At 37.7% G+C, this 22,877-nt stretch overlaps 1 protein-coding gene across 1 annotated transcript; it reads right to left on the reverse strand.

The window, feature by feature from the left end:
- Positions 1–17,468: 17,468 nt before the first annotated feature.
- LOC147610084 (uncharacterized) lies at positions 17,469–21,805 on the reverse strand. The gene is made up of 12 exons (XM_086786895.1): positions 21,485–21,805; positions 20,661–20,816; positions 20,365–20,486; positions 20,224–20,278; positions 20,024–20,098; positions 19,550–19,643; positions 19,295–19,358; positions 19,068–19,129; positions 18,925–18,991; positions 18,776–18,823; positions 18,463–18,580; positions 17,469–18,327 (listed from the first exon to the last, which is right to left on the reverse strand). Exons 1-12 carry the CDS (start codon positions 21,584–21,586, stop codon positions 18,220–18,222), a joined length of 1,071 nt encoding a protein of 356 aa, XP_086643021.1. The 5' UTR covers positions 21,587–21,805; the 3' UTR covers positions 17,469–18,219.
- Positions 21,806–22,877: the final 1,072 nt, after the last annotated feature.

The raw sequence follows: 22,877 nt of genomic DNA on the forward strand, positions 1-22,877 counted from the left end.
TCTGAGCCAAAAAAAAACCCTCTAGCACCTCATTGTAGGCTCTCCCAAATGTCTACAACAACAAAAAAAATGAAATCAATGATATGTTTCAAAACAAAAGAGAAAAGTTCAAAAGAGAATGATAAAAGTTTTCTTACAATGCCTCGAGTTTGCATTGCGTTTATCATCAAGTTTTTTGTGCTCAGAGAATTTATTTCATCCATCTCAAAGTCCTTTAATAAAACAAGAACGGCAAAATGAGTGGTCATCATGCTCAACAAGAAAATATACCCTATTTTTGCCTTTGTGCTCGTGCACTTTCTCGATGCGTCCAAACAAAAGAGTACTTGTTAGAATCACTTGAAGGTCCTTTGTGTTTTGTAACAATAAAAAAAGGGGTTGTTGAATCAATTAATTGCCTACGCTCCCCACATGACGCCCAAAGCTAAGTGTCCAAGCATGGTCGTACTTGCTTTTGGTAGGAACTTTATCCCATATGTCTTTTGCTTGAGAGCTTTGAACGGTATCTACCTCTCTCTCACAAGTGTTAGGTCTTGCCTTTTTCCCTTTCTAACCTTTTGGCAATGCTCTTTGGTGCGCTAAGTCACTGGCTCGTGAGGGAATTATTTAGCAGCAAGAAGATCTCGATGAGAAGAACAAGATGGACTTTCAAAAAGCCTCATTATTTCAAAACCTGGACTCCGTGGTGCAGGAACTAACTGATAAGACATTAGTGCTCTTGAGTGTCCCCTCCTTAAGCTTTAATCGGGTTGAGGTTGCACAAAAGCTTGCCTTGAAGTTTGACTTCTTGCTTCCATGAGATTGAGAAGCCATGATCTGCAAAAAAAAAAAAACCATGGCTAAAAGTTAATCATGGATTCTAGAATCCACTAGAGAGAACAAAAGAAGTGATCATCAAAACTAGAATCCAAAAAAAGAAAAAGAAAAAACTTGAGATCAAGAAGCCATGACCTGTAAAAAAAGTAAAAACTATGGCTCTAAGCTAATCATGGATTCTAGAATCCACCAAAGAGGACAAGAGAAGTGACTAGAAAAACTAGAATAAAAAAACAATAGAAAAAGGAGTGGGATTCCAAATTCCAGCAAAGCAGGGTGATTGATTGTGCACATAGGTTAGTGTAGGCAACGGGGTTTGGTAGCATAAAAAATTGGGGTCGAGTGGAGTCAAGGCAATGTATTTGGAGTAGCTAATAGTGTGGATGAAACCAATCTTTGTGTCCCTCAAGCCCCAAGCACAGTTAAGAACATCAATCAACTCTAAAGCTTCAAATATTCAACAAAAAAGCTTCAACATGGGCAATCCCCTCCTATTCGCAGCCTGTGCATCAACAAGAGAAAACAAGCAATCTGTGTAACCTCACCGCTAGCCTCCCACCACCCATGTTCCTTCTCATCCCTTTGACTCCAGCGAAGCCACTAACATGCCTTCTCTACCATCCATGAGTCCTTTTCCTTGGCATCAATTCCACTTGCCTTTGATATTGGCTCCCTTGCATAGCCACCTTTTCAACTTAACTTACATTTTTCTTTTGTGGTCTTTGATGTTTCTCGCTTTGCTTTCAACTCCGCACATATTTGGCAAACACACATCCTGCTCTTCTTGGGAATTTTGACGTGAGAGATATCTTGTCTCCATATTCTCAAGAAAGAGGGAAGTGAGAGAGTGGGGTTTAGAGTTTCGTTTTGTGATTCCACATACAAATTTTATACCTCTCTTTTAGTAAAATTGTTAGGGAGATGTGTGAAGTTTAAGTTAGGTAGTAGTACTTCTCCATTGAAGGTGATGAAGTTTCCCAACCATTGCTTTAGGAAACAATATTGGGGGGTTTCATGTGTGCTCACAATGTTAAAGAAAAACTTTCTTGGGCCACATTTGCTAAGATTTTTTAAATTCTCAGACTGCTTATATAAAATACCTTTAAGAAACTTGCTCTACAAACTCGAACATCATCTGAGACCACAAACATGGTTGACATGGTGGAGTGTCACACACAAGACCTTAAGAACACATTTTGTGGATCTCTCCCTAAACCAAAAAAAAATTCTATGCCCTAGTTGGATTTTATGAAATCCTAAGCTCCTCTTCTTTCTAGCACAACAAAAAACTCTACATATCTCTCAAATCACTAGACTTGAAAGAAGACGTTGCTTTCTCTCACCTCTTGCCCTTCGAGGTGGTTGTTGCTCACGCTCTCTCTCATTAATTGCTACATTCCCATTAAGTTGTTGTGGTTCTTGTTCAACCACATCAAAAGAAACTCTTCTTGAGCATCGTCTAGAACAAGGAGTTTATTCATTAGCATTCAAATTTGTGTTCATAGAAGGTGTTAACAAGATAGAAGGGAAAAAGGGTTGTGAATTGGTAGGACTACTTAGGAGCTCCATTTGCTAGAGTGTGGCAATCCAAATGAATTAACTTGGACTTTTGAAGGGGTGCCCTAGTAGGGTTATTCTTTGTTCAATGGAAAATAATTTTAATATTAATTAAATAAATAATTTTAAATTTAGAAACCATGAGGCTTTAAAAGGGGAGGGAGAGGATCATTTTTCACATACGCAAGTTGTGTTTGGAGCTTTGGAGCACTCGACTATCTTCTCTACTACGATCGTGTCTTTTTTCAAGGTAAGCGTGTCTTTTTGAAATTAGAATTTTTAGTAGTAATATTGTATTTATAATTGTTTATTACATTGCCTCAAAATCCTAAAACAAATAAAAAGTATAAAATATTTTTCAACTACAGATTTAAAAATCAAAACATTTTTTTCACTTAAAAATTATGATTTTTAAGAAATTATATTGGTTAATTGAAATTTTAAACTAAAAAATGAGCATCTTTTCTAAATTCTTTTTTTTTTAATTTTGGAGCAAAAAATAACGGTCCAAATCTTAAGTGGAAAAAACATGTGGATTCCAGAATCCTTTTTGTACTTCTGTAAAAAATTCAAACTTATAAATTTTTCTTTGTGAAATGGAAACCAAAGTTTTGAGAAAAATACGTATCATTGTTAAAATATTAATTTTTTTGAAAAAAATAAAACATGAAGTGCAAGCTATTTTTAAAAATCTTTATTTTGAGTAAATTCTGGTGATCCTTATCAGCTTGTGAGAAAAAGTGACTTCCAGAATCCTACTTTGTGAAAATTTGGATTCCAAAATCCAACTCAAGAGAAAAATTAGATTCCAGAATCTAAACTCCTTGAGGAAGTGGATTTTGGAATCCAACTTGACACAAAAAGTGGATTCTAGAATCCAACTTGCCACAAGGAGTGGATTCTGGAATCCAACTTGATAGAAGAAGTGGATTCCAGAATCAAGCTTGACACAAGAAGTGGATTCTAGAATCCAAATTGACATAAGTAGTGGATTCTAGAATCCAAAAAGCACCAAAAAAGCAAGGGTTCATGAAGAAGATGGAGAGAAAACTTTCTTTGAGAATCTACTTTCTTCCTTGCACCATTACACGGTTGCTATGAGAGGAGGTAAGCCACGTTCTTCCTTTTTGTTTTTCTTCTTTGATGATTTGTGCTAGCCCTTAAGGATGGCTTCTCTCCTTCATTGAAGCATATTTGCTGGCCACACAACTGTGCTCTTTGTCTTTGTAGCCATGCGCTTTTTGTTGCATGAGTGCTTTTCTTTGGTTATGGAGGAGAAGGTCTGCACAAGGTTTGTAAAGGGAGAAAAATGCGCAAGGCAATGGTGTGGAGGGCATGGCAAGCACAAGGGCTGTGCAAGGCATGCATAGTGTTGAAATATACAAGTGAATAGGGTGTGTGTGGGAACAAGCTCTTGGATAAAGGCTGTAAAAGAGGAGATGTAATTGTGAAAGAACCTGTGAAAAGGTTAGGAGAATCTACTGGGAGAGAATAATGGGTAGCATGAGGGAATTTAGGAGTGTGGAGTTATTCTGGGAGATAATCAGGGAAAAGAGAAGAGGTGGAGAGAATCAGGCAAAAGGTGGAGATATTCAGGGAGTGAATCATGGAGAAATCAAGGGGATTTGATGCTTGATGTAAACACTATAAATTGAGGCATAGCCCTAATGAGAATTTGCTGGTTTTTGAGTATCCATGCCTACATTAATCTATTTCTTAATTATTCACTAATTACGTCTTAATCACTTGCTAATCACTTTGTTAATCATGTTGATTCTAGTGTATGATCCACCATAGCTCATCATTTTGCTCAAATTTCAACATGGTATCAGAGCCATGCCTAGAATCAACCAGATTTATGAGCCCATTAGTCAATTAATGAGGATTAGTAAGATAATTAGCAAAAAATCAATTTTTTAGTGAGTTCTTCATCTTCCCCTTCACCCCCAGCCAGTGGAGGAGCCCTAGCACCTTGCATACTCAGTCATTTGCCAAACCATTCTAGCCCAAGGTAGCTAACCCAAAGGGGCTCTGGCCTATGTAATCACATGCGCAAACCGCCACGCTGAGCAGCCGATTTTCGCTAATTTCTTGGCGCCGTTTTTCTGAAGAACTTTGAAGATCTCTCCTTGTGCAAGTCAAATGTCTTCAATTCCTCTTAGCACAAAGGGTTTTCAAGCATGCTCTACAAGCTGGTGAAGACAGAAATCAATTTCATCAAGTCTACAGAGAGATCAAAGCTCTTCATCAAATCTGTAGGTGACTCTGGTAAAACAGAGATTAAGCTTTCATTATTTGCTCAAATCTTGTGTTTCTTGGCTTAATCCTCTACTAGACTCATTGCTATTGATGCCTTTGAAAGCATTTGAGCTCATTTGAAGTGGAAGGCACCAGATCTGGGCTCCCCGCATACTCTGTTTTCTGCACACAAACCAGAGCATTAATTTGCTAATCAGTGATTAATCAGTGCTAATCACTGTACTTTGGTGCAATTGAGGGTTCAAATTAACCATTAGGTATCTGATACAGATCCCTATAACTTCAGATTTCAAATCAGAGTTGGTTTGATACTCCAACCATCCCGTACAAATTGGTTACCCTTAATTTAGTGTAATTTCTGGTAAAATTGTGCTGATAAAATTGTGAAAATCATCATTTTGCATTTAACCCTTGGTTAATGCCTGTAAATCTCACTCAAATTCAAGATTATTCACAGCCAGAATTGCATTTGGAGTGTGCATGAGAATGAATGCTATACGCATTATGTATTGGGCACATTTTATCAGTGTAAAAATGGGAACAGACACTGCCCTTGTCCAGATTAAGGCAAGAGGTAAGACCTCCCGCATAAATTTGGGTTTGCATTGCATAATGATAAAAGATGAACATCAAAAGCCCAAAGGAACTGTCAGCAAAACATTGAAATATGTTGCTCACATGGAGCAAAATGACCTGACGGACGAGCTCATGGCTCCAACCATGAAAGAAGAAGAATATCTCTTCCCAAGAAGAGGATCCACACCGAGAAGAAGACCTGAAGGAAGACATGGACACGAGAAGAGAAGCTGCCACAAGAAGAGAAGCTGCCCCGAGAAGACTGAAAGAAGAGACGGACGTGTGGAGAGATGCTGCCACGAGAAGAAGACTGAAGAAAAGAGAAGATGTGAGGCTCCAAAGAGTGAGGAGCCATGTGAAAATCTCTGAGAGAGAGAGAGAGAGAGAGAGAACCCACAACCCAATGTAACCTGCCCCAATAAAGTAAAACCACCTCTGAGCCACCGATGATGTAGGCCACGTGGTAGATGTATGTGTGAGCACTTTAGTCAAGGTCGCGGGCACTTATAGTAGCCTTGGACACATAGAGAGAGAGAGTGTCAAGGACTATGGAGTTTAGGGACTTGAGGCACTGGTCGCGGACTATCAAGTAAGAAAGAAACTTGATACAGGGTCCAGATGTGCTGAGATAACTTGAGGGGAGGAGTAGACACTGGTCGCGGACTACCAAGTAAGGGGAGGCAAACTTGGTATAGGGTCTAGGTGTACTAGGATTATTCACTTGAGGGGAGGTGTTGAAATATACAAGTGAATAGGGTGTGTGTGGGAACAAGCTCTTGGATAAAGGCTGTAAAAGAGGAGATGTAATTGTGAAAGAACCTGTGAAAAGGTTAGGAGAATCTACTGGGAGAGAATAATGGGTAGCATGAGGGAATTTAGGAGTGTGGAGTTATTCTGGGAGATAATCAGGGAAAAGAGAAGAGGTGGAGAGAATCAGGCAAAAGGTGGAGATATTCAGGGAGTGAATCATGGAGAAATCAAGGGGATTTGATGCTTGATGTAAACACTATAAATTGAGGCATAGCCCTAATGAGAATTTGCTGGTTTTTGAGTATCCATGCCTACATTAATCTATTTCTTAATTATTCACTAATTACGTCTTAATCACTTGCTAATCACTTTGTTAATCATGTTGATTCTAGTGTATGATCCACCATAGCTCATCATTTTGCTCAAATTTCAACACATAGCCGCCTACACAAACCTTTCTCTGTGATCAGTAGAGAGTGTTCTATGCGCATCACAGACCTGCTCACGGTTGTGCTAGACATGCAACCGACTGGTTTGGCTTAGAAGATGACTGTGTAGTGGAGGGTGGTTGCACAAGGTAGGGCATGACCGAGAAGGCAGCTTGCACAAGGTAGGTTTGCAAAGGCAAGCAAAAGGGAGGCAAAGGCAAAGGGTTGCACAAGGCAACGGTGCACGTGGAGTCCCAAAATAGGAGTTTTAGCTCTCTTTTGCCTCACACGTGAATGCACCCTTAAGGGAAAAAAAATAGTCTTTTGAGGCGTTTTATGCGTGTAAAAATGACCCTAGTGAGTCCGAGAGGTAGACCATAAACAACACTAAAGATTTGGAAATTTTGAAAAGAGGTAGACCATAAGCAACACTAAAGATTTGGAAATTTTGAAAAGTTCGAAAAAAAAAATCACGGAAGGTACGTCCGTACGCTTAGGTTGGTACAACCGTGCTATTTGTTTTTCCAAGATGGTACGGTCGTACGCTTAGGAAGGTATGACCATGTCAATTTCTTTTGGGACAATACGTCGGTATGCTTAGGTTGGTTACGGTCGTACGCTTAGAAAGAAACTACGGTTGGTTATGGCCGTACGCTTAGAAAGAAACTACCGTTTGGCAAATATTTTTTTATTTTTTTTAAAACAATTTGGGCCAGTACGTCCGTATGCTTAGGTTGGTACGACCGTATTCTTAGGCTGGTACGGCCATACGCTTAGGAAGGTACAACCATGGTATTTTTTTTTTTCTTTTTTTTGGGACAGTACGTCTATACGCTTAGGTTGGTACGCCCGTACGCTTAGGTTGGTACATTCGTGGCATTTTTATTAAAAAAATCAGGTTGGTATAACCGTATGCTTAGAAGTGTATGCCCGTGGCCTTAGGTGTGAATGGCCATGGCAAGTTTGAAATTTGAACTTGAAGTTTGAATTTAAATTGAGATGACTAAGATCCCCTCATTAATGCAAGGTGGGTGGGAAAAGGCTAAAGTTAGAGGCTATCTCTAAATTAGTGGATTTCGATTAATTTAGAGGTACTCTAACTTAACTAATGATTAATCTTCTTAATTCTATTATAAATCACCTTTTAACCCTCTAATTACTCTTGAATGGTGAGGAGTTCAAGGATGGAAATTTGATAGATGGATTTGTAATATTTAGGCTAATCCAATGATGTGATCACCCCTAATTAATATTTCTAATTAGTTCTTTAATTAACCCACTCAAAAGAGAAAAAATTCGATAAATGAGACCTAATTAGTGCTAATTCTTGCTAATTAAGGCCTAATGGGAGTAGACTAAACATGGGTTTGGGTCAAGAAACATGGATTTAGGTCAAGACAAGTGTTTAGAACACTAATACCACTCTAATTAGTTTAGTTACAAGCAATTAAGCTCAATTTTTTAATTTTTTATACTCTTTAAGTTTCTTAATCACACTAACCAATAGATTAGTAAAAATTAAGAGATAGTTTATGGTTTTTTTGATGGATTAGGTTTCTATCTAACAATGCTAACCTACCTATGTAAAATAATTAAGCAAAAGAAACAAGATCAAGCTAAAAATTAAGAAAAATAGTCTAGGTTAAAGCAAAAACTCTCTTGATTCGGCTCTCTAATAACCCAAATCTCAAGTTTTTTTCACTCAAACATGTAGTAATCCTACTCTAAACACAAAGCTATGCATAAATCACAACAAAAAGACATTTAAAAAAAACTATTTAAAACATCAAAAAACCAAAAAAACGCATGCCAAAGAGCTTACCTAGCACCGGGCTATGGAGACTCCATCAGATTTGAATCAAAGATGGCTTTGACAAGTAGCGTATTGGCGCTCCCCGATAGAGGCACCAAATATGTTAAGAAAACCCTACCCTAACGTGTCGTGGGAAGTTGCCTATCCGGCAAGCTCAAGCAATGCTCAAGAGCTCCACCGTAGCCGCTCGTCTCACCATCGTTGTCACCATGAGACAGTTGCTCTAATCCAACGGATGATATAACCTCTCTTGTGTGTAGATTGTGTGGAATCTCCATGGGAGACGATCGCATTGGTAGCCTAATCACTCAAAAGAGGGAGAGAAGAAGAAAGAGGGAAGCATGAGAGAACAAGTGATTAGCATCACTCTCGAATCCTAACCCTAAGCACACCACACATCACTACAACACATCGGGAGTGTAGAAACATTTTTTAGCAACATTTCTGCAGCATTTTTGGAAGGAAAATATCATGGGGTTTTAAGATGCTCAGCAATGATCTATCGCTCCTATGCAGTGCGCTTTTTGCTGCTCAGCAGTGCACTACAATAGAATGAGGGTTTAGCAGGCAAAAATTGAAGCGCTTTTATAACTAGAAGGGTAAGGAGATGTCAGGCCTATATCGCTGCTAAACACGCTGCTATTTTCACTGCAACGAGTTTGCAACTCAGCATAGCAAAAGTATTGCATAATAGAAAAAAGCTGGGGTAGATTGGGGAGTCTACACAGGACTCCCCAGTCTGCCCCAACTCTTTTTTTTCTAATGTAGACATAGTGAAACTAACATAACTTCACATCATCATGGACAAGTGTAATGTAAAACTTGACAAATACCAAAAAGAAAAGACATTTGCAATTCATGGTTTTAGGAATTTCAAAATTTATTTGCAATACTTAGCGGAATTACATAAGTGTATGATTCCCAAAAACTCATATACAAGATAAGGCGTAATGAAAACCTATAGAGCTAGGGGCTATCTATATCTCATGCTGTGCGATTATTATTGTTCCTTGCAGCTCCATCCCCTTTGCTTTTCACATTTCCATTGCTATCGGCATGGACATTTGCACCACTGTTTCTAGTTACACGATCCTAAAACACAATAAAACTAACAAAAGTGAGAATCAGTTTTGCAAAAACAAAGAGGTTTAGGGTTTAGGAATATACTTACTTGCCATGCTTGCCAAGCATCTCCTCTAGTAATAACAATATATCCTTCGTCTTGCACCCTATCAAATAGAGCTTGTAAACCCTGTTGTAATGAAAAGTCATATTCATCTTGTGTAGGGGGCGGTCCACTGCTTCAAGCTATAGACATACAAACAAATGAACATTTTAGAAAGTTGTTATTTAAGATAACCTTCTTTAATTAGAAGATAAGATACAATTTGAGGCTAATATATACTTACAAATATGGTCGGGATATTGACTCCTCCTTCATGTGTAACATCGTGCCTCAAGTTATTTGCCATCTATCCAAGAAAAAACATAAATACTTAAAACTCTTATGCATATGGCTATTGGCATGTGTTGGAAGCTACCGGCATAATGCATAAAGCGATCGGCATGCGTTGGTAGCTACCGGCATGCGTTGGAAGCTACTGGATTCCATAGGTTGCTATCGGCATTCGTAGGAAGATAACGGCATGCATAGGAAGCTACCGGATTCCATAGGTTGCTATTGGCATTCGTAGGAAGATAACGGCATACATAGGAAGCTACTTGCATAATGCATAAACATACCGGCATGCGTTGGAAGGTACCGACATGTATTGGAATCTACCGGCATGTGTAGGAAGCTACCGACATGCGTTGGTTGCTACCGGCATGCGTTGGTAGGTACCGGCATGCGTAGGGAGCTATCGGCACATGCATAGGTTGGTATCGGCATGCGTAGGGAGCTACCGTCATGCATTGGATGCTACCGGCTTCCATAGGTAGCTACCAGCATGCGTAGGTAGATATAGATACCTGCATGCATTGGTTGCTACCAGCATGCGTAAGAAGCTACCGGCATGTGTATGTAGCTAGCAGCATTGCATTGGATGCTACTAGCATGCATTGATAGCTACCTGCATGTGTAGGTTGCTAGCATGCATAGGTTACTACCAGCATGCGGCATAGGAAGCTACCGGCATGCGTAGGAAGCTATCGGCATGCATTGGTTGCTACCGGCTTCCATACGTTGTTATGGGCACGCATAGGTACCTACCAGCATGCCTAGGAAGGTACTGGCATGCATAGGTAGCTACCGGCATGTATGGAGAATGGAGTATGGGAAAATAAACAAACCCTAATCTTAAAACCCTAAAGTTACAAACCCTATAACATGTAAAAGCATAAGAGAAGAAACATACAAGAAAGAGATCTCTTGTGAGACTTGTATGTGTTGAAAACCTACAAAATTAAACCAAGTCAAGAAAAAAAAAGTATTAAAAAAATCAAGATCACTTACCCTACAAATCTTTAATGGAGAGCTCTTAATTAGGAAAAAAGAAGAAAAGAAAAACTTGAAAGAGAGAAAAGAAAGGAAATACTCAAATCACTTACCCTACAAATCTTTAATGGAGAGCTCTTAATTAGGAAAAAAGAAGAAAAGAAAAACTTGAAAGAGAGAAAAGAAAGGAAATACTCAAAAGATAGCTTTCATGGAAAGCTTGTTTGTATAGGAGATAAATGAAAACAGTAGACATACCTTGCTTGAGATTAAGGAGGATAGGGTAGGAGAGGTAGAAGTAATAGACATACCTTGCTTGAGATTAAGGAGGATAGGGTAGGAGAGGTAGAAGTAATAGACAAGGCAAAAACCAGTTTAAAAAAAATTAGAGTACAAGTTTATTGTATTCAAAAGATAAAACTACGTGGCGGCAAAAGGAGCGGGATATTTTTATAGTATAGCAATATTTTTTTGATGCTAATAGATGTTGTTGAGAAGCGATATTTCACTGCTCAGCAACGATAAAACTACGTGGCGGCAAAAGGAGCGGGATATTTTTATAGTATAGCAACACTAGATTAGAGTTATAAGAGAGAGGGAGGGAGAGAGAGAGAGAGAGAGAACACTCCACTTCATTGCACAAACGGGAGAGTGAGTTACAAACAAGAGAAATTGGCTTTTATAGTTCCAAGCCTTTTTCCACTAGGCCGCTCGAGAGTTAGTGACCCAGGGCACCCAAAACATAGTTACAAGGCTTTTCTCTATGGTTTGGCCAACTGACCAAGATCCTCTTGTCTGTCCTTTGAGGTACTTGGAAGCGTCTTTAGGGTGTTTTCCTCATCAAATGATGGGATTTATAATATAGTGCCGGCACCCATTACATAAGTGTGCGAACATAGTTGTCGTAGGAATGTGTTAACCAATATGTGGTTAACATGGAATCTTGGAAGAACAAAAATTTTCTTTTATAAGATAAGAGAAAGACTCAGATGATGTACAAGGGGTTGATCTTGTATGTGTTTCCAAATAACAGTGTCAACTTTGAGCAACTTGGTGAGGACTCAAGGGAGTCACTCATAAATATATAAGCATATCACGTGGGTTCAACAGAAGGGATTTTTAAAATCCCTTTTTTCACATTTTTATATAGAGAAGGGTACCATTTAAAGTGTATTCACAAGTTGAATTAAAAAAGGGTATGTTTTATTCATGAAATATTCACAAATAAGGAATTTTTAAAATTGGCCTTGAACGCACGTGATACAAAGAGTTTACTTATAGTTAACCCCCCAGGGTGAGGATTGTATGGGTGTGGCTATTGAAAGGGCACATGAGAGTACATCAAGCAGAACTATACTCGATGTGGATAGCATCAAATTAGTTAAGTGGCCCATTAAACAAACTACAATGCTAGAAAATAGCGCATTACAACGCTATGTAGCCATTGAGGCCATGCAAGTTGATGGAGAACAGAACTGTGCAGGTAAAAATAAAAATCAATACTTGTTTGCATATTTGTCTCTTCTTGGAAGGGGTGTTTTCAAGGTTTTCCAATTGAGATTTTTAATGGTTGGGCACACACATGAGGACATAGATGCAATGTTTAGTAGGTTTTCTAAGAACTTTAGAGTTGGCTAGACCTTCACTTTACCACATTTGATGGATACCTTAAGGACTAGCTCAACTTCCTCTCCAACGCCCTTCTTGCTTACAGAAGTCCTGGACTCATGGGGGGTTCACTATAAGTAAACCCTCTATATCACGTTCGTTCAAGGCCTATTTTTAAAATCCCTTATACGTGAATTTTTCATGCATAAAACATGCCTTTTTTCTATTCAACCTGTAAAGACCCCCTTTAAATGGTACCCTTCTGTATGTACAAAATGTGTAAGAAAGAGATTTCAAAAATCCCTTCTATTGAACCCACGTGCTACACTTACATATTTATGAGTGACCCCCCTAAGCCCCGACTTCAAGAGATATTTTGATGGGGCTACCTTTGTGATGGGCAAGAAGCACTTATAGGCCACTTGAAACCACTTCAATTTCAGTTCCTCAAGAAAGGGGGCATGCCAATAATGCAATATAAAGTGCATCTAGTGACAGTTGATTGGAGACCTAGTGAGGGAGGTATCCCACTATGGAAGAAAGATAGTGAAGGCAAACCGATGCTACCACCAGGGAATCCACCACTATTTCCAATGGCAGAGTACGTAAAATTTTGGCCAAATCTTAGAAATGATTCATGTGTGCCAAGATATTATTGGCCTGTGAGATAAATTATTGGAATAATGTAATCCGAGAGTGTGAGAAACCAATACCATCAAAGGCTAGATTGTAAACAAAGTTTTAGCCAAAATCTACCCTACAAAGCTGGATGATGTGGATGCTGAAAGATTCTTAGATTACAAAGAGCACAATGATCATTATTATGAGCCTCAACAGAAAAAACCAAGAGAAGAATTCAACCCTATGCATGATGTTAAGCAAGGGGACTTTATATTGTTGCACCCAGATAATAGAGACATCTATCCCATTTGGCTTGCTATGGCTGAATCAAAGATTAATATAGACAGGACGTCACCAAACTAAATGAAGATTTTGATATAGTGTTGGGGACCTCGTACAAGGAAGAATGGTATGATAGATGTAGAGGCCTACACTAATTATTGGAAGGGATTTTAGATGGAGAACAAGGTAGAGCCACGAGTGTGGAAGATGGCTGATGCAATTGTTTGGTCATGGAGACCCAAAAAACTAGGGCCATATACAAGAATCAAGATACAAGTTAGGGAAGCAAAAAAAAAAAGCACAAGAATGCTTTCGCCTCACTAGTGTATATAAACCAGATAGGGATGAACTTGATGGTGCCCCCATTGAGCAGTAGTAAAATCTTGACTCAATTTTGTGGTGCTCTTTATATCTTTCTCTACACTTAAATACGAATCATCTTTTGTGAGTATGATGTTCTTTTATCTTGGCAGTGTTGATATTTATTAGATTGTTTCATAAAATTTGTGCCATTGACTATAAGTTTCTTTTTAAATTTGTAAGTTTTACTTTTTGTCAATGTTGAATTTAATTGATGTAGGTCTATGCAAGAGATAAATACCACTTCCTTGTTACAGTGTTTTTCAACATCACCTTCCTACATGATTTATCAATCACGTTGCAAATATGGATCTCTATACCTATGTATGTTTCCCCACATTAAGTGGGAAATTCCAAAATTATATAAAACCTCTCAATTTCAAAATTACCAAAATGCGATATTTTTTACATATTATCTAATATGGTGTTAACAACCCAAGTGAGATTAACCTCACAATCACTACACATACGCCCACAATGCATGTGAAACAACCTCAACATAGCATGTGAATGGTAAAAATAGTGTGAAGTGGCCAAAGTGTAAATGGGGCACCCATAGCTTGAAAGAAGAAAAGAGGTGAAAAAAGAAAGGTATGAAAGGTTGCAGAAAGCCCTAGAATAGGCACCCCCCTCTTCTTCTCTTTGTTTAAACCTCTCAAAAAAAAGATATAGCTCCTACTCTTCTCATGTTGGATGAGAGTGAAGTCTACACCATGGCATCACCAATGTACTCACTTTCAGCTGTAGGATGACATATTGCCTCTACTGAGCTAAGAGAACCTTGAGCTCAATGATGCGATGATAGCCTTGTGCTAACTCCTGAGCTGGCACCTGAGCTCCTTCTTCTTCTTCTTGAGTAGCATTAAAAAATATCCAATATAATTTACCACTAATAAAATTCTCTTATCGACCAAGCATAAGCACATTACAAATGGCTTCACCCCAGCAACAATTTTATCCATGTTTTTCTAAAAGTTTTCTCTACGAAAAAGAGCATCAAACTTTCTTGCACATTCAGCATGTTTTGGATTCTTTTCTATTCATATTTCCCACATTTGATCTGCCACAATGTTTCTCCTAAAATTGCCTTCACTTTTCCCAAACACCCCAAAACATAAAAAGCCATAGCAAAATTATGGCACAAAACTTTTGAAGGCATAAATGAGAGTGTGCACGAAAAAACACGTGTAAATTGATGCTCTTTGATAAATTTTACTGCAAAATTTGCATCCACCAAAGTAGATTGAATGAAGTTGAATATCCGATATCCTTAAGGAGCAAATATTAAGCGTATGCACTGCACATGAAACCCATGCTATCTCTGGATACTTTGTCATTACATATTGCCTTGCTAATTTGTAATTTGATGCATTATCTAAAACTATTACATTTATATTTTTACTACCACCCACATGAGCGATTAAGCGTTCATAAACCTTCTCAATATATAATCATCACTTTTTTATCTCAATGATGTGTCAATTGCTTTGGAAAAAACAGTACCTCTAGGATAAATGCACATGATATTTATCAAAGGCTTTGCTTGATTATTTGTCCACATCCATCCATTGTAATGGAACATCCATATGTGGGCACATAACCAAATACTGTTATTTTCAAAGTTTACTCCACTAAATTTTTTATTTTATCTAAATATTATGTGTGCATCTTATTATATTATGGCAAATTAAAACCACATTTTGTTGTTAATATTAATGCATCTTGAAAAAAAAGGATTAACCTATTTTCAATTTGCTTTGACCTACCAGGTTTTGTTATACTCATCCCCACATCACATTCCATTCCATATTGTCCTCTAATGCATGACATACATGACCTTTTACAGTTTCTTAAACAACCATTCTATTATTATTCGTATTAGAGGTCATACAAAGTTTTTCTACTATTTTTAGAAGAATATGCTTGATGTATATACTAAAAAAAATATAGTCTTCCCCTCATAAGGTGGATTAGGACATTTGTCTAAATTGTTACCTACACCAATAAGATGCTCTTTAATTACTGTTTCTCCTTCGGTAAATGTATGACCACAAGATCTACATTGCATTTTAAAGTTATTGCAAATTCATGCATCTCCTCCATATATTTTCACTCTAGTCATCTCCTCATTTGCGCTTTTACTTTTAAACTTATAAAACAACATACAATATACATTAGTTTTTCACATTTTAAACTTTTTTAAAAATATAAACAAAATATTTGATATTTAATATATAAGTAATAAATTTTTATTTATGTAAACTCTAATAATAGAATTTTTTTGAAAATAAATAATTATTTACTTTGTAAAATAAAACAAGAGAATGAATTATATTTAAAATAAGGTAAAAAACTTTTTTTTAAAAGAATTTGATCAAATCTTACTTTAAATTACTCAAACAGTGATGCTTTGTAAGCATCAAAATTTAAGATTTATAAGCAAGAAATGATTTTCTCAATTACGTTTTCACTTCATTAATTAAGATATATTATTTACGTAATTTAAAAAAATTTATAGTTCACAAATGAAAAAGTTTTCACTTCATCAAATGTAAATATTATAAATTATCTCATCCACATTAAAAAGCTACCGCTTCAACAAATGAAAGAGTTTCTTAAATATTTCTATCATATCTTACAAATGAAAAATTATGTTTCATAAAATGTAAGCATAATAACTATTTAGTATTTTATATTGATAGTAAAAAAAATTTAAAAACTTAATATAAGTAAAAGTATACATTGAAAAAACTTGCTTTATCAAATGAAATTATATATATATATATATATATATATCAAATGAAAAATCAAGCTTAATCAAATGAAAAAATCATTTTTATACAATTTTTTACACTATGCATGACATATAATAAAAGTGACTACTGAAATTTATATAATGATTATATATATATATATATATATATATATATATATATATATATAAACATGCTTTATCAAGTAAAATTATATATATATATATTATATATATATTTCAAATGAAAAATCAAGCTTAATCAAATGAAAAATAACTTTTGATACAATTTTTTCTTGATTATTTGATGTCTTGAGAGAGAGAATCCTCGATCAAAACTTTAACTTTATATAAAATTTCAATATATCGTCCCAAAAAAGTCTCGACCCAAATAATTATGGTTCGATTGAAAGTTTTTTCGATCGAAATAAATGTTTCAACTCAACCAATGTTTCAACCTAAATGTAAGTCTGAAATCAATTTCCTCCAAAATGAATGACGTTTTTTTTTTAAATTATTGGGTCAATTTTTAAAAAAATGTACGATTCATCCGTTGATATTTTTCCAAATTATTCTATCAAAATTTTTAAGAATTTGTACGATTCATTCATTTGAATCGAATAATTTAAATTAATACAACCTGATATCTCTCTATTTTGACTTTTATGAAAACTCAATCGATTTTCGGTTGGACTAGTTCCCAATCTCCAAATGGGATGTAATCCAGCTTGTTAGAGAGAAGTTGGAAGAGAGATTGGAGAGTACTTTCCATCCATGGAATCCATTTTGGTTCAATCCACAACAAATAGAGATGGAAATATAATCTAGGGTAGAAAGAAATTTTCAAAAAATTCCCAAAATTTTGAAATCTCAAGCAATAACTTTTTATTAAACAAAAACTAGAGAGAAAATGATTCAAGTATGAATCAAAAGCCAAAGCTTTGACAACAATGAAAGAGAGGAGGAATGCATTCATTACATGAAGTACGACATGGTTGCACTCTTGTTGAGAGAGTACCACCATGTAAGCTTGCTTAAAGCAAGAAGATGATTAATCTTTGGTTAGTAAAATTGATTATTTACATGATTAAGCTCATAGTTATCTTTTATACTAGAGCTCCATTTCACACTTCTTTATTAATGTATAGCCTTTTGGCATTGGCCCCTTAGCCCTATGTTCACAACATTTATTCATGTCCCATGGCCATTGGCTCATATATTTATTAACATAGGTATTGATTCCACCATGTAACATTTCCTAAACTTAAAGGTGAGACTTAGGGAAAAGGTGCTCATTATTTCATTATGATGACTACTAAAAGTGTCACCATAGGATTTTGAAGCGTCTTTCCTCTTTTATGCTTTTCATACAAAAGGCATTTACATTTTCGAAAATGAGAGTCTTTCTGATTTCTTGAAAGTTTGATGCTTGATCATTTTGAGCCTTAAGGTGGGATGGTTAGTTAAGTACCACAAGAAGGGATGGTTTACAAGAGGAAGGAAAAGATGAACGGTAGTTTTCGAGGCAGAACTTTTAGACCATATGTGTTGTTTGGTATTCTTGAGAGACTATTGTCATACTCGGAAGCTGGACCTATATGATTGACTACCTTGATGAGAGGCAAGTATTGTTAGAGCCTGGTAAACCAAAGAAGAAAGCTTGGCTTCTTTGGCCATGTGACTCCGGCAACGAACAAGAAAATCATCTTCTCTGGTTGAAATGTGTGCTAATTAAGTGCTTTTCCCCAATCATGGACTATCCAGAGCTCTTCAGCTTTGGTCTAGCCTTTTGTGTGGGGTTACATCAGTAGGCTTTCTTTTGTGAAGCACTTCCTCATCTTCCTTCACTTTTTTACAATCTTTGTCTGTCGATTGTCTCTGTGTTTGAGGCTCTGCCAAATAGCTTAATCAAGCTTTCCCAAATAGTCCAGAGAAAAGAACAAAGTTTGTGCCTCCAACGTTATAAATCCCTAAAGAGATCTTGCTCCTCTTTTGTAAGTATCACCTCATCATCCTCAGCTGACTCTAGCTTTGAGTAGTCCTCAAAGTTACTTGTGTCATCAGGGGCCTGCACACAGCAAAAATGGACATGATTGGTGTGATCCCATATCACATATCCACACATCTGTGAACGTAAGCACGGTAATAAAGCACGCATCTCACTTCAGTGCACACAAAATCCCACAGAAAGCATGAAACTTACAGCAATCTTTGGCCTAATGGGTGGGCTCTCCCTCTTCTTTAACACACTGTCCCAATCCACATTTGCAAACCACGAATGGCTCTTGATCTCATCGACTCCACCTTTAAGGCAACCAAGCCTGTCGATATTGCATGTGCATGGGCCTGAAGCGTGAGTACATGCCTTCTAGGTCATAATCTAGAACTCCTTTTGATAGAGTAGCATTTTCCTTTGAGCCCAAAATGGAGATATAATGATAGATGTCGAGCGAACAAAATGGGGTTTGAAGGTGGAGAAATAGCTTCATTTTATGCATTAAGAAAGAGATGTTTACCTCTTAGAAAGTTCAGGAGTCAGGAGCTTCCTTATCAAATCTTTTGCGCTGAATCAGAAACAACATACTGATTGTCATGCAAATACTCCCAAGAAAAACACAGCTTCCAAGCTAATGTCAAGCTGATAGATCAACTTTTTTTCTGTTACCTTCTAGAAAAATGTGGTGGGAATACAATTTTCCCAGCCAATATCTTCTGATATGTTCCCATAGGATCTATACAACAAGAGTGAAGTCATGCCTTGCTGTTACAAAAGCTAGCCAATTTCAATACATAAACATTAGTAGTCACCATGATCATAGAAGGGAGCATAGCCAGCTAGCATTTCATAAATGAGCACACCAAATGCCCACCTATGAGCAAAAACATAAGACTACATCAGAATATGTTTTCAACGCACACTCTCTCTCTCTCTCTCTCTCTCTCTCTCGCCATCCATATGTTTAATTTTCATGGATTTGATATCTGAGGCAATGTGAGCATACAAGAAATGCTCTTCAAGCTCATGTTCACCCTACCAGTCTACAGGTTTTCCATGTCCTTTGCCAAGAATTATTTCCGGTGCTAAGTAATCGGGTGTTCCTGTAAAAAAATGGTTTCACTCAAATGAATGCCGCGAAAGTATATATCATGCAAAAATCACATCTAAGGTTTTCCTCAAGGAAGTACAGCATGTCTAATAAGATGTGCAAGAGTGTGACCCTAAACCTTGGATCCTTCTCAAGCCCTTCTGTTAGGATTGGGTCAATGAAAAGATGGATAAGCATACTGACCACAAAGTGTGTATGTCCTCCTATCAATCTGTTTAGCAAAGCCAAAATCTGCAATCTTGATGTTTCCCTTGTCATCCAGGAGGATATTCTCAGGCTGTAAAGATTCTAAACAGGAGCCCTTAAGAAAAATAGTTGCCTGTATGTATGTACAATGTACATATACACATACATACATATATGTGTATATGTACAATGTACATATACACATACATACATACATGGATAACATACATCCATATATACATAATATGCATGAGTGCATACACATATACTTGAACTACATATGCATATGTGAATGCGTGCATGCATACATGCGTACTTGCATACGCGCGCGTGCACACACACAGCTTCAAAATGTACTATCCTAATGCAAAGAAAAAATTGGTGTATACCATGCAGCAAAGTTGTTTTTCAACATTGAAAATTTATCTAAACGTTGTTAAAGAAAGTTAGGCAAGTGGTTAGGATGAGAACCTTCAAATCTCGGTAAACTATGTCCATGCTGTGTATGTACTCAAATGAAAGTAGCACCTGGGCTGCATAGAACCGCTGCAATGACATGGGATAAGTGGAGAAAAGGATGCAAGAATCATTGATCCGGCATATAAAAAGCACATTGTCATGTTCCTCGATGGGGAAAATTGTAATTGATTTCTTAAGATGCCGACACTTACAGCAGTATCTTCATCAAACTTTTTCATGTGCCGCAGGTATGTGAAAAATTCGCCACTGCATCAGAAAAAAGAAACATTGTTCAAAGCTTCAACGATAGTGCAAATGTTGACAGCCTTCAATGTTTATACTTGTTAACTTACCCACAGACATACTCCATCACTAAATAAATATGAGTAGTATCTTGGCTGAACCCCACCAAATTCACAATGAAAGGGAAGTCTATCTTTTGCAGTATCTCCTTCTCGGCTTTCACGTGATCAATCTGCATGGATAAATCATGAAATGAGATTATATATACATACATACATACATACATACATATATATATATATATATATATAGTGTGTGTGTGTGTGTGTGTGTGTGGGAGGCGGGGGTGGGGGGAATGAGAGAGAGAGAGAGAGAGAGAGAGAGAGAGAGAGAGATGAAGTTTTGCCTGTTTTTGACGGATCACCGAGGCTTTGCACAAGGCTTTGGTTGCAAACACTTGACGGCTTCCCTTCTTGTGTGCAAGATAGACCCTTCCAAAACTACCAGTTCCCAGGACAGGACCCATTTCGAACTCATCAATTTTGCATCTACCCAGCTTCACCTGAGAATTGTTTCCTTGCTTATGAGCATTTTCACTGTTTTTGGGCCAAGCTTCATGATTGATCAAAGGTGAAGATGGTCTTGCCACATGTCAAATGCCCAACCGACACAATTGAATAAGCACGCCCTTATGCCCAAGAGTAGCCACCTAATAGCACTTCTAACCATTGTCTCTATCATTGTCATGTGTATGTATGTATGTGTCAAATTATGCACTCCTATATATCTATGCATATTGCATCACATCAGCCCACAGCCCGAGGCCCTCTAGAAACAAGCGCGACCCTCTCCTGCTCTTCAGTCCACGTTGTTCTGTCCTTGCTTCCCCCCTCCCCTTGGCAACTCTTGGGCATAAGGGTGCGCTTATTCAATACATACATACATACATACCTACGTGGCAAGCAGGAAGATAGATGAATAAAAGAAATACATACATATAGAGCCCACAATTATGCTCTACCATTATGCATGCCTGTATGTGTGTAAGCTTGTATGTGCGTGTCATCAAAAGGAAAATGATGCAATGGGCTGTGCTGATTGCATGCTAATTATTATTGCTTTTACAAAACCATGAGGGCAATAGCTGTGATATATAATGTGTTACAACACTAATATACATTAAATTCATATCATACTGTTGTATTAACCCTGCATTATTGAAATGCATACCTTGGGCTTGATGGGTTCCTCGGGCTGAGGGGTGGCGGTTATGATGCGCCTGCTGAAGATTCTGGCGATGACGGACATGTTGTCTTGTGCATGCATGCACATGTGTGTGTTTTTACATTGGTTCCGAGAGGTGATTAAGCACACAAACCCTTGAATTCGTATAAGCCATCGCTGTGTGATTTTTAAAATTTATTCTCAGAGGCGATGGTGGAGAGGACGAGGAAATCCTTCAGTTCGCATCAGCCATCGCTGTGTATGATCGAGGGGAGAAGAGAATATACTGTATGCGCAGCAGCCATGTCTTTCTTTCTTTGGATGAGGGAAGCACCTTGGTTCTCACGGCAATGCAATTTACACTGGAAGGGGTACGTCCCCACGGACGGGGTTTTGAACAACTATTATTGTAGGCTTAATTAAACCTATACTAGTATTGCACCCGCGCATCTCTGAGGCCGACCAACGTTCAAGAAAAGAACTATTCCCTCTCTACAACCATCTCTCTCTCACACGCACACACACATGCACATGCACATGACCCTCTCCCTCTCTCTGTCATGTACACACACTCTCAAATGTTGAAACTCTCTCTCTCTCACACATGCACACACATATACACACCTGTCTCTCTCTCTCTCTCTCTCTCTCTCTCTCACACACACACATATACACACCGCACATACACTAATGAAAACACACGCCATCTCCTACATAGAAATTCTCAGTCTCTCTCTCTCTCATGCACACACACACACACTCTCTCTCTCTCTCTCTCTCTCCACGCACACTCTCTCACAAAGAAACTCTCTCTCTCTCTCTCTCTCTCTCTCTCTCTCTCACTTAAATAGATTTACACACACATGTACACACCGCACATACACTAATGAAAACACACACTATAAACTTTTCCCTAGTACTCGGGACAAAACATAACCAAATTTTTATAATGGATCCTATCAATACAGTGGTTGGGCAGTTGGCTATCCATGGGATTTGGATGGGGTTAGGCTAGATTGATGGATTCCTATAATAAAATTCAATTTTGTTCAAGTTATGATAGTTGAAGTAAGTCACAGGATAATCTTTATTCTATGGAAAAGAATCAACAGACTGTGCCTCCTTTGATGGGAAAAAAAGCGTTGGTCTCTATGAACCAAGTGCAAGTTCCTCCTTTGATCCGGCCATGTGACCCGCAGGTTCAGTCGGAATACAAAGGATAGTTAAGGCTCTTGACTACGTTAGAAGATTTTCCTAGAGGAATCGCCTATGCTTTTTGGGCGAGGGAAGTTTTTCCGTGTTCGGTTTTGGAAGAACCGAGGATTAATCTCTTGTCCGGACATTTGTGGGCAAGGCACCAAGTGGGAAGCTTTGCCCTGCGCGTGAGGTTGCTAATTCC

This window comes from Cibotium barometz, chromosome 50 (assembly GCF_041138505.1).
Source record: "Cibotium barometz isolate CiBa-2024 chromosome 50, ASM4113850v1, whole genome shotgun sequence".
NCBI classification, from domain to species: Eukaryota; Viridiplantae; Streptophyta; class Polypodiopsida; order Cyatheales; family Cibotiaceae; genus Cibotium; species Cibotium barometz.

Coding starts and splice junctions, on each gene's coding strand:
- LOC147610084 (XM_086786895.1), bottom strand. CDS start 21,586: ATGTGCATGCATGCACAAGACAACATGTCCGTCATCGCCAGAATCTTC. Junction 20,099..20,223: donor AGTTTGATGAAGATACTGCT/GTAAGTGTCGGC, acceptor ATGTCATTGCAG/CGGTTCTATGCAGCCCAGGT. Junction 19,130..19,294: donor CATGGAAAACCTGTAGACTG/GTAGGGTGAACA, acceptor TTTTGCTCATAG/GTGGGCATTTGGTGTGCTCA.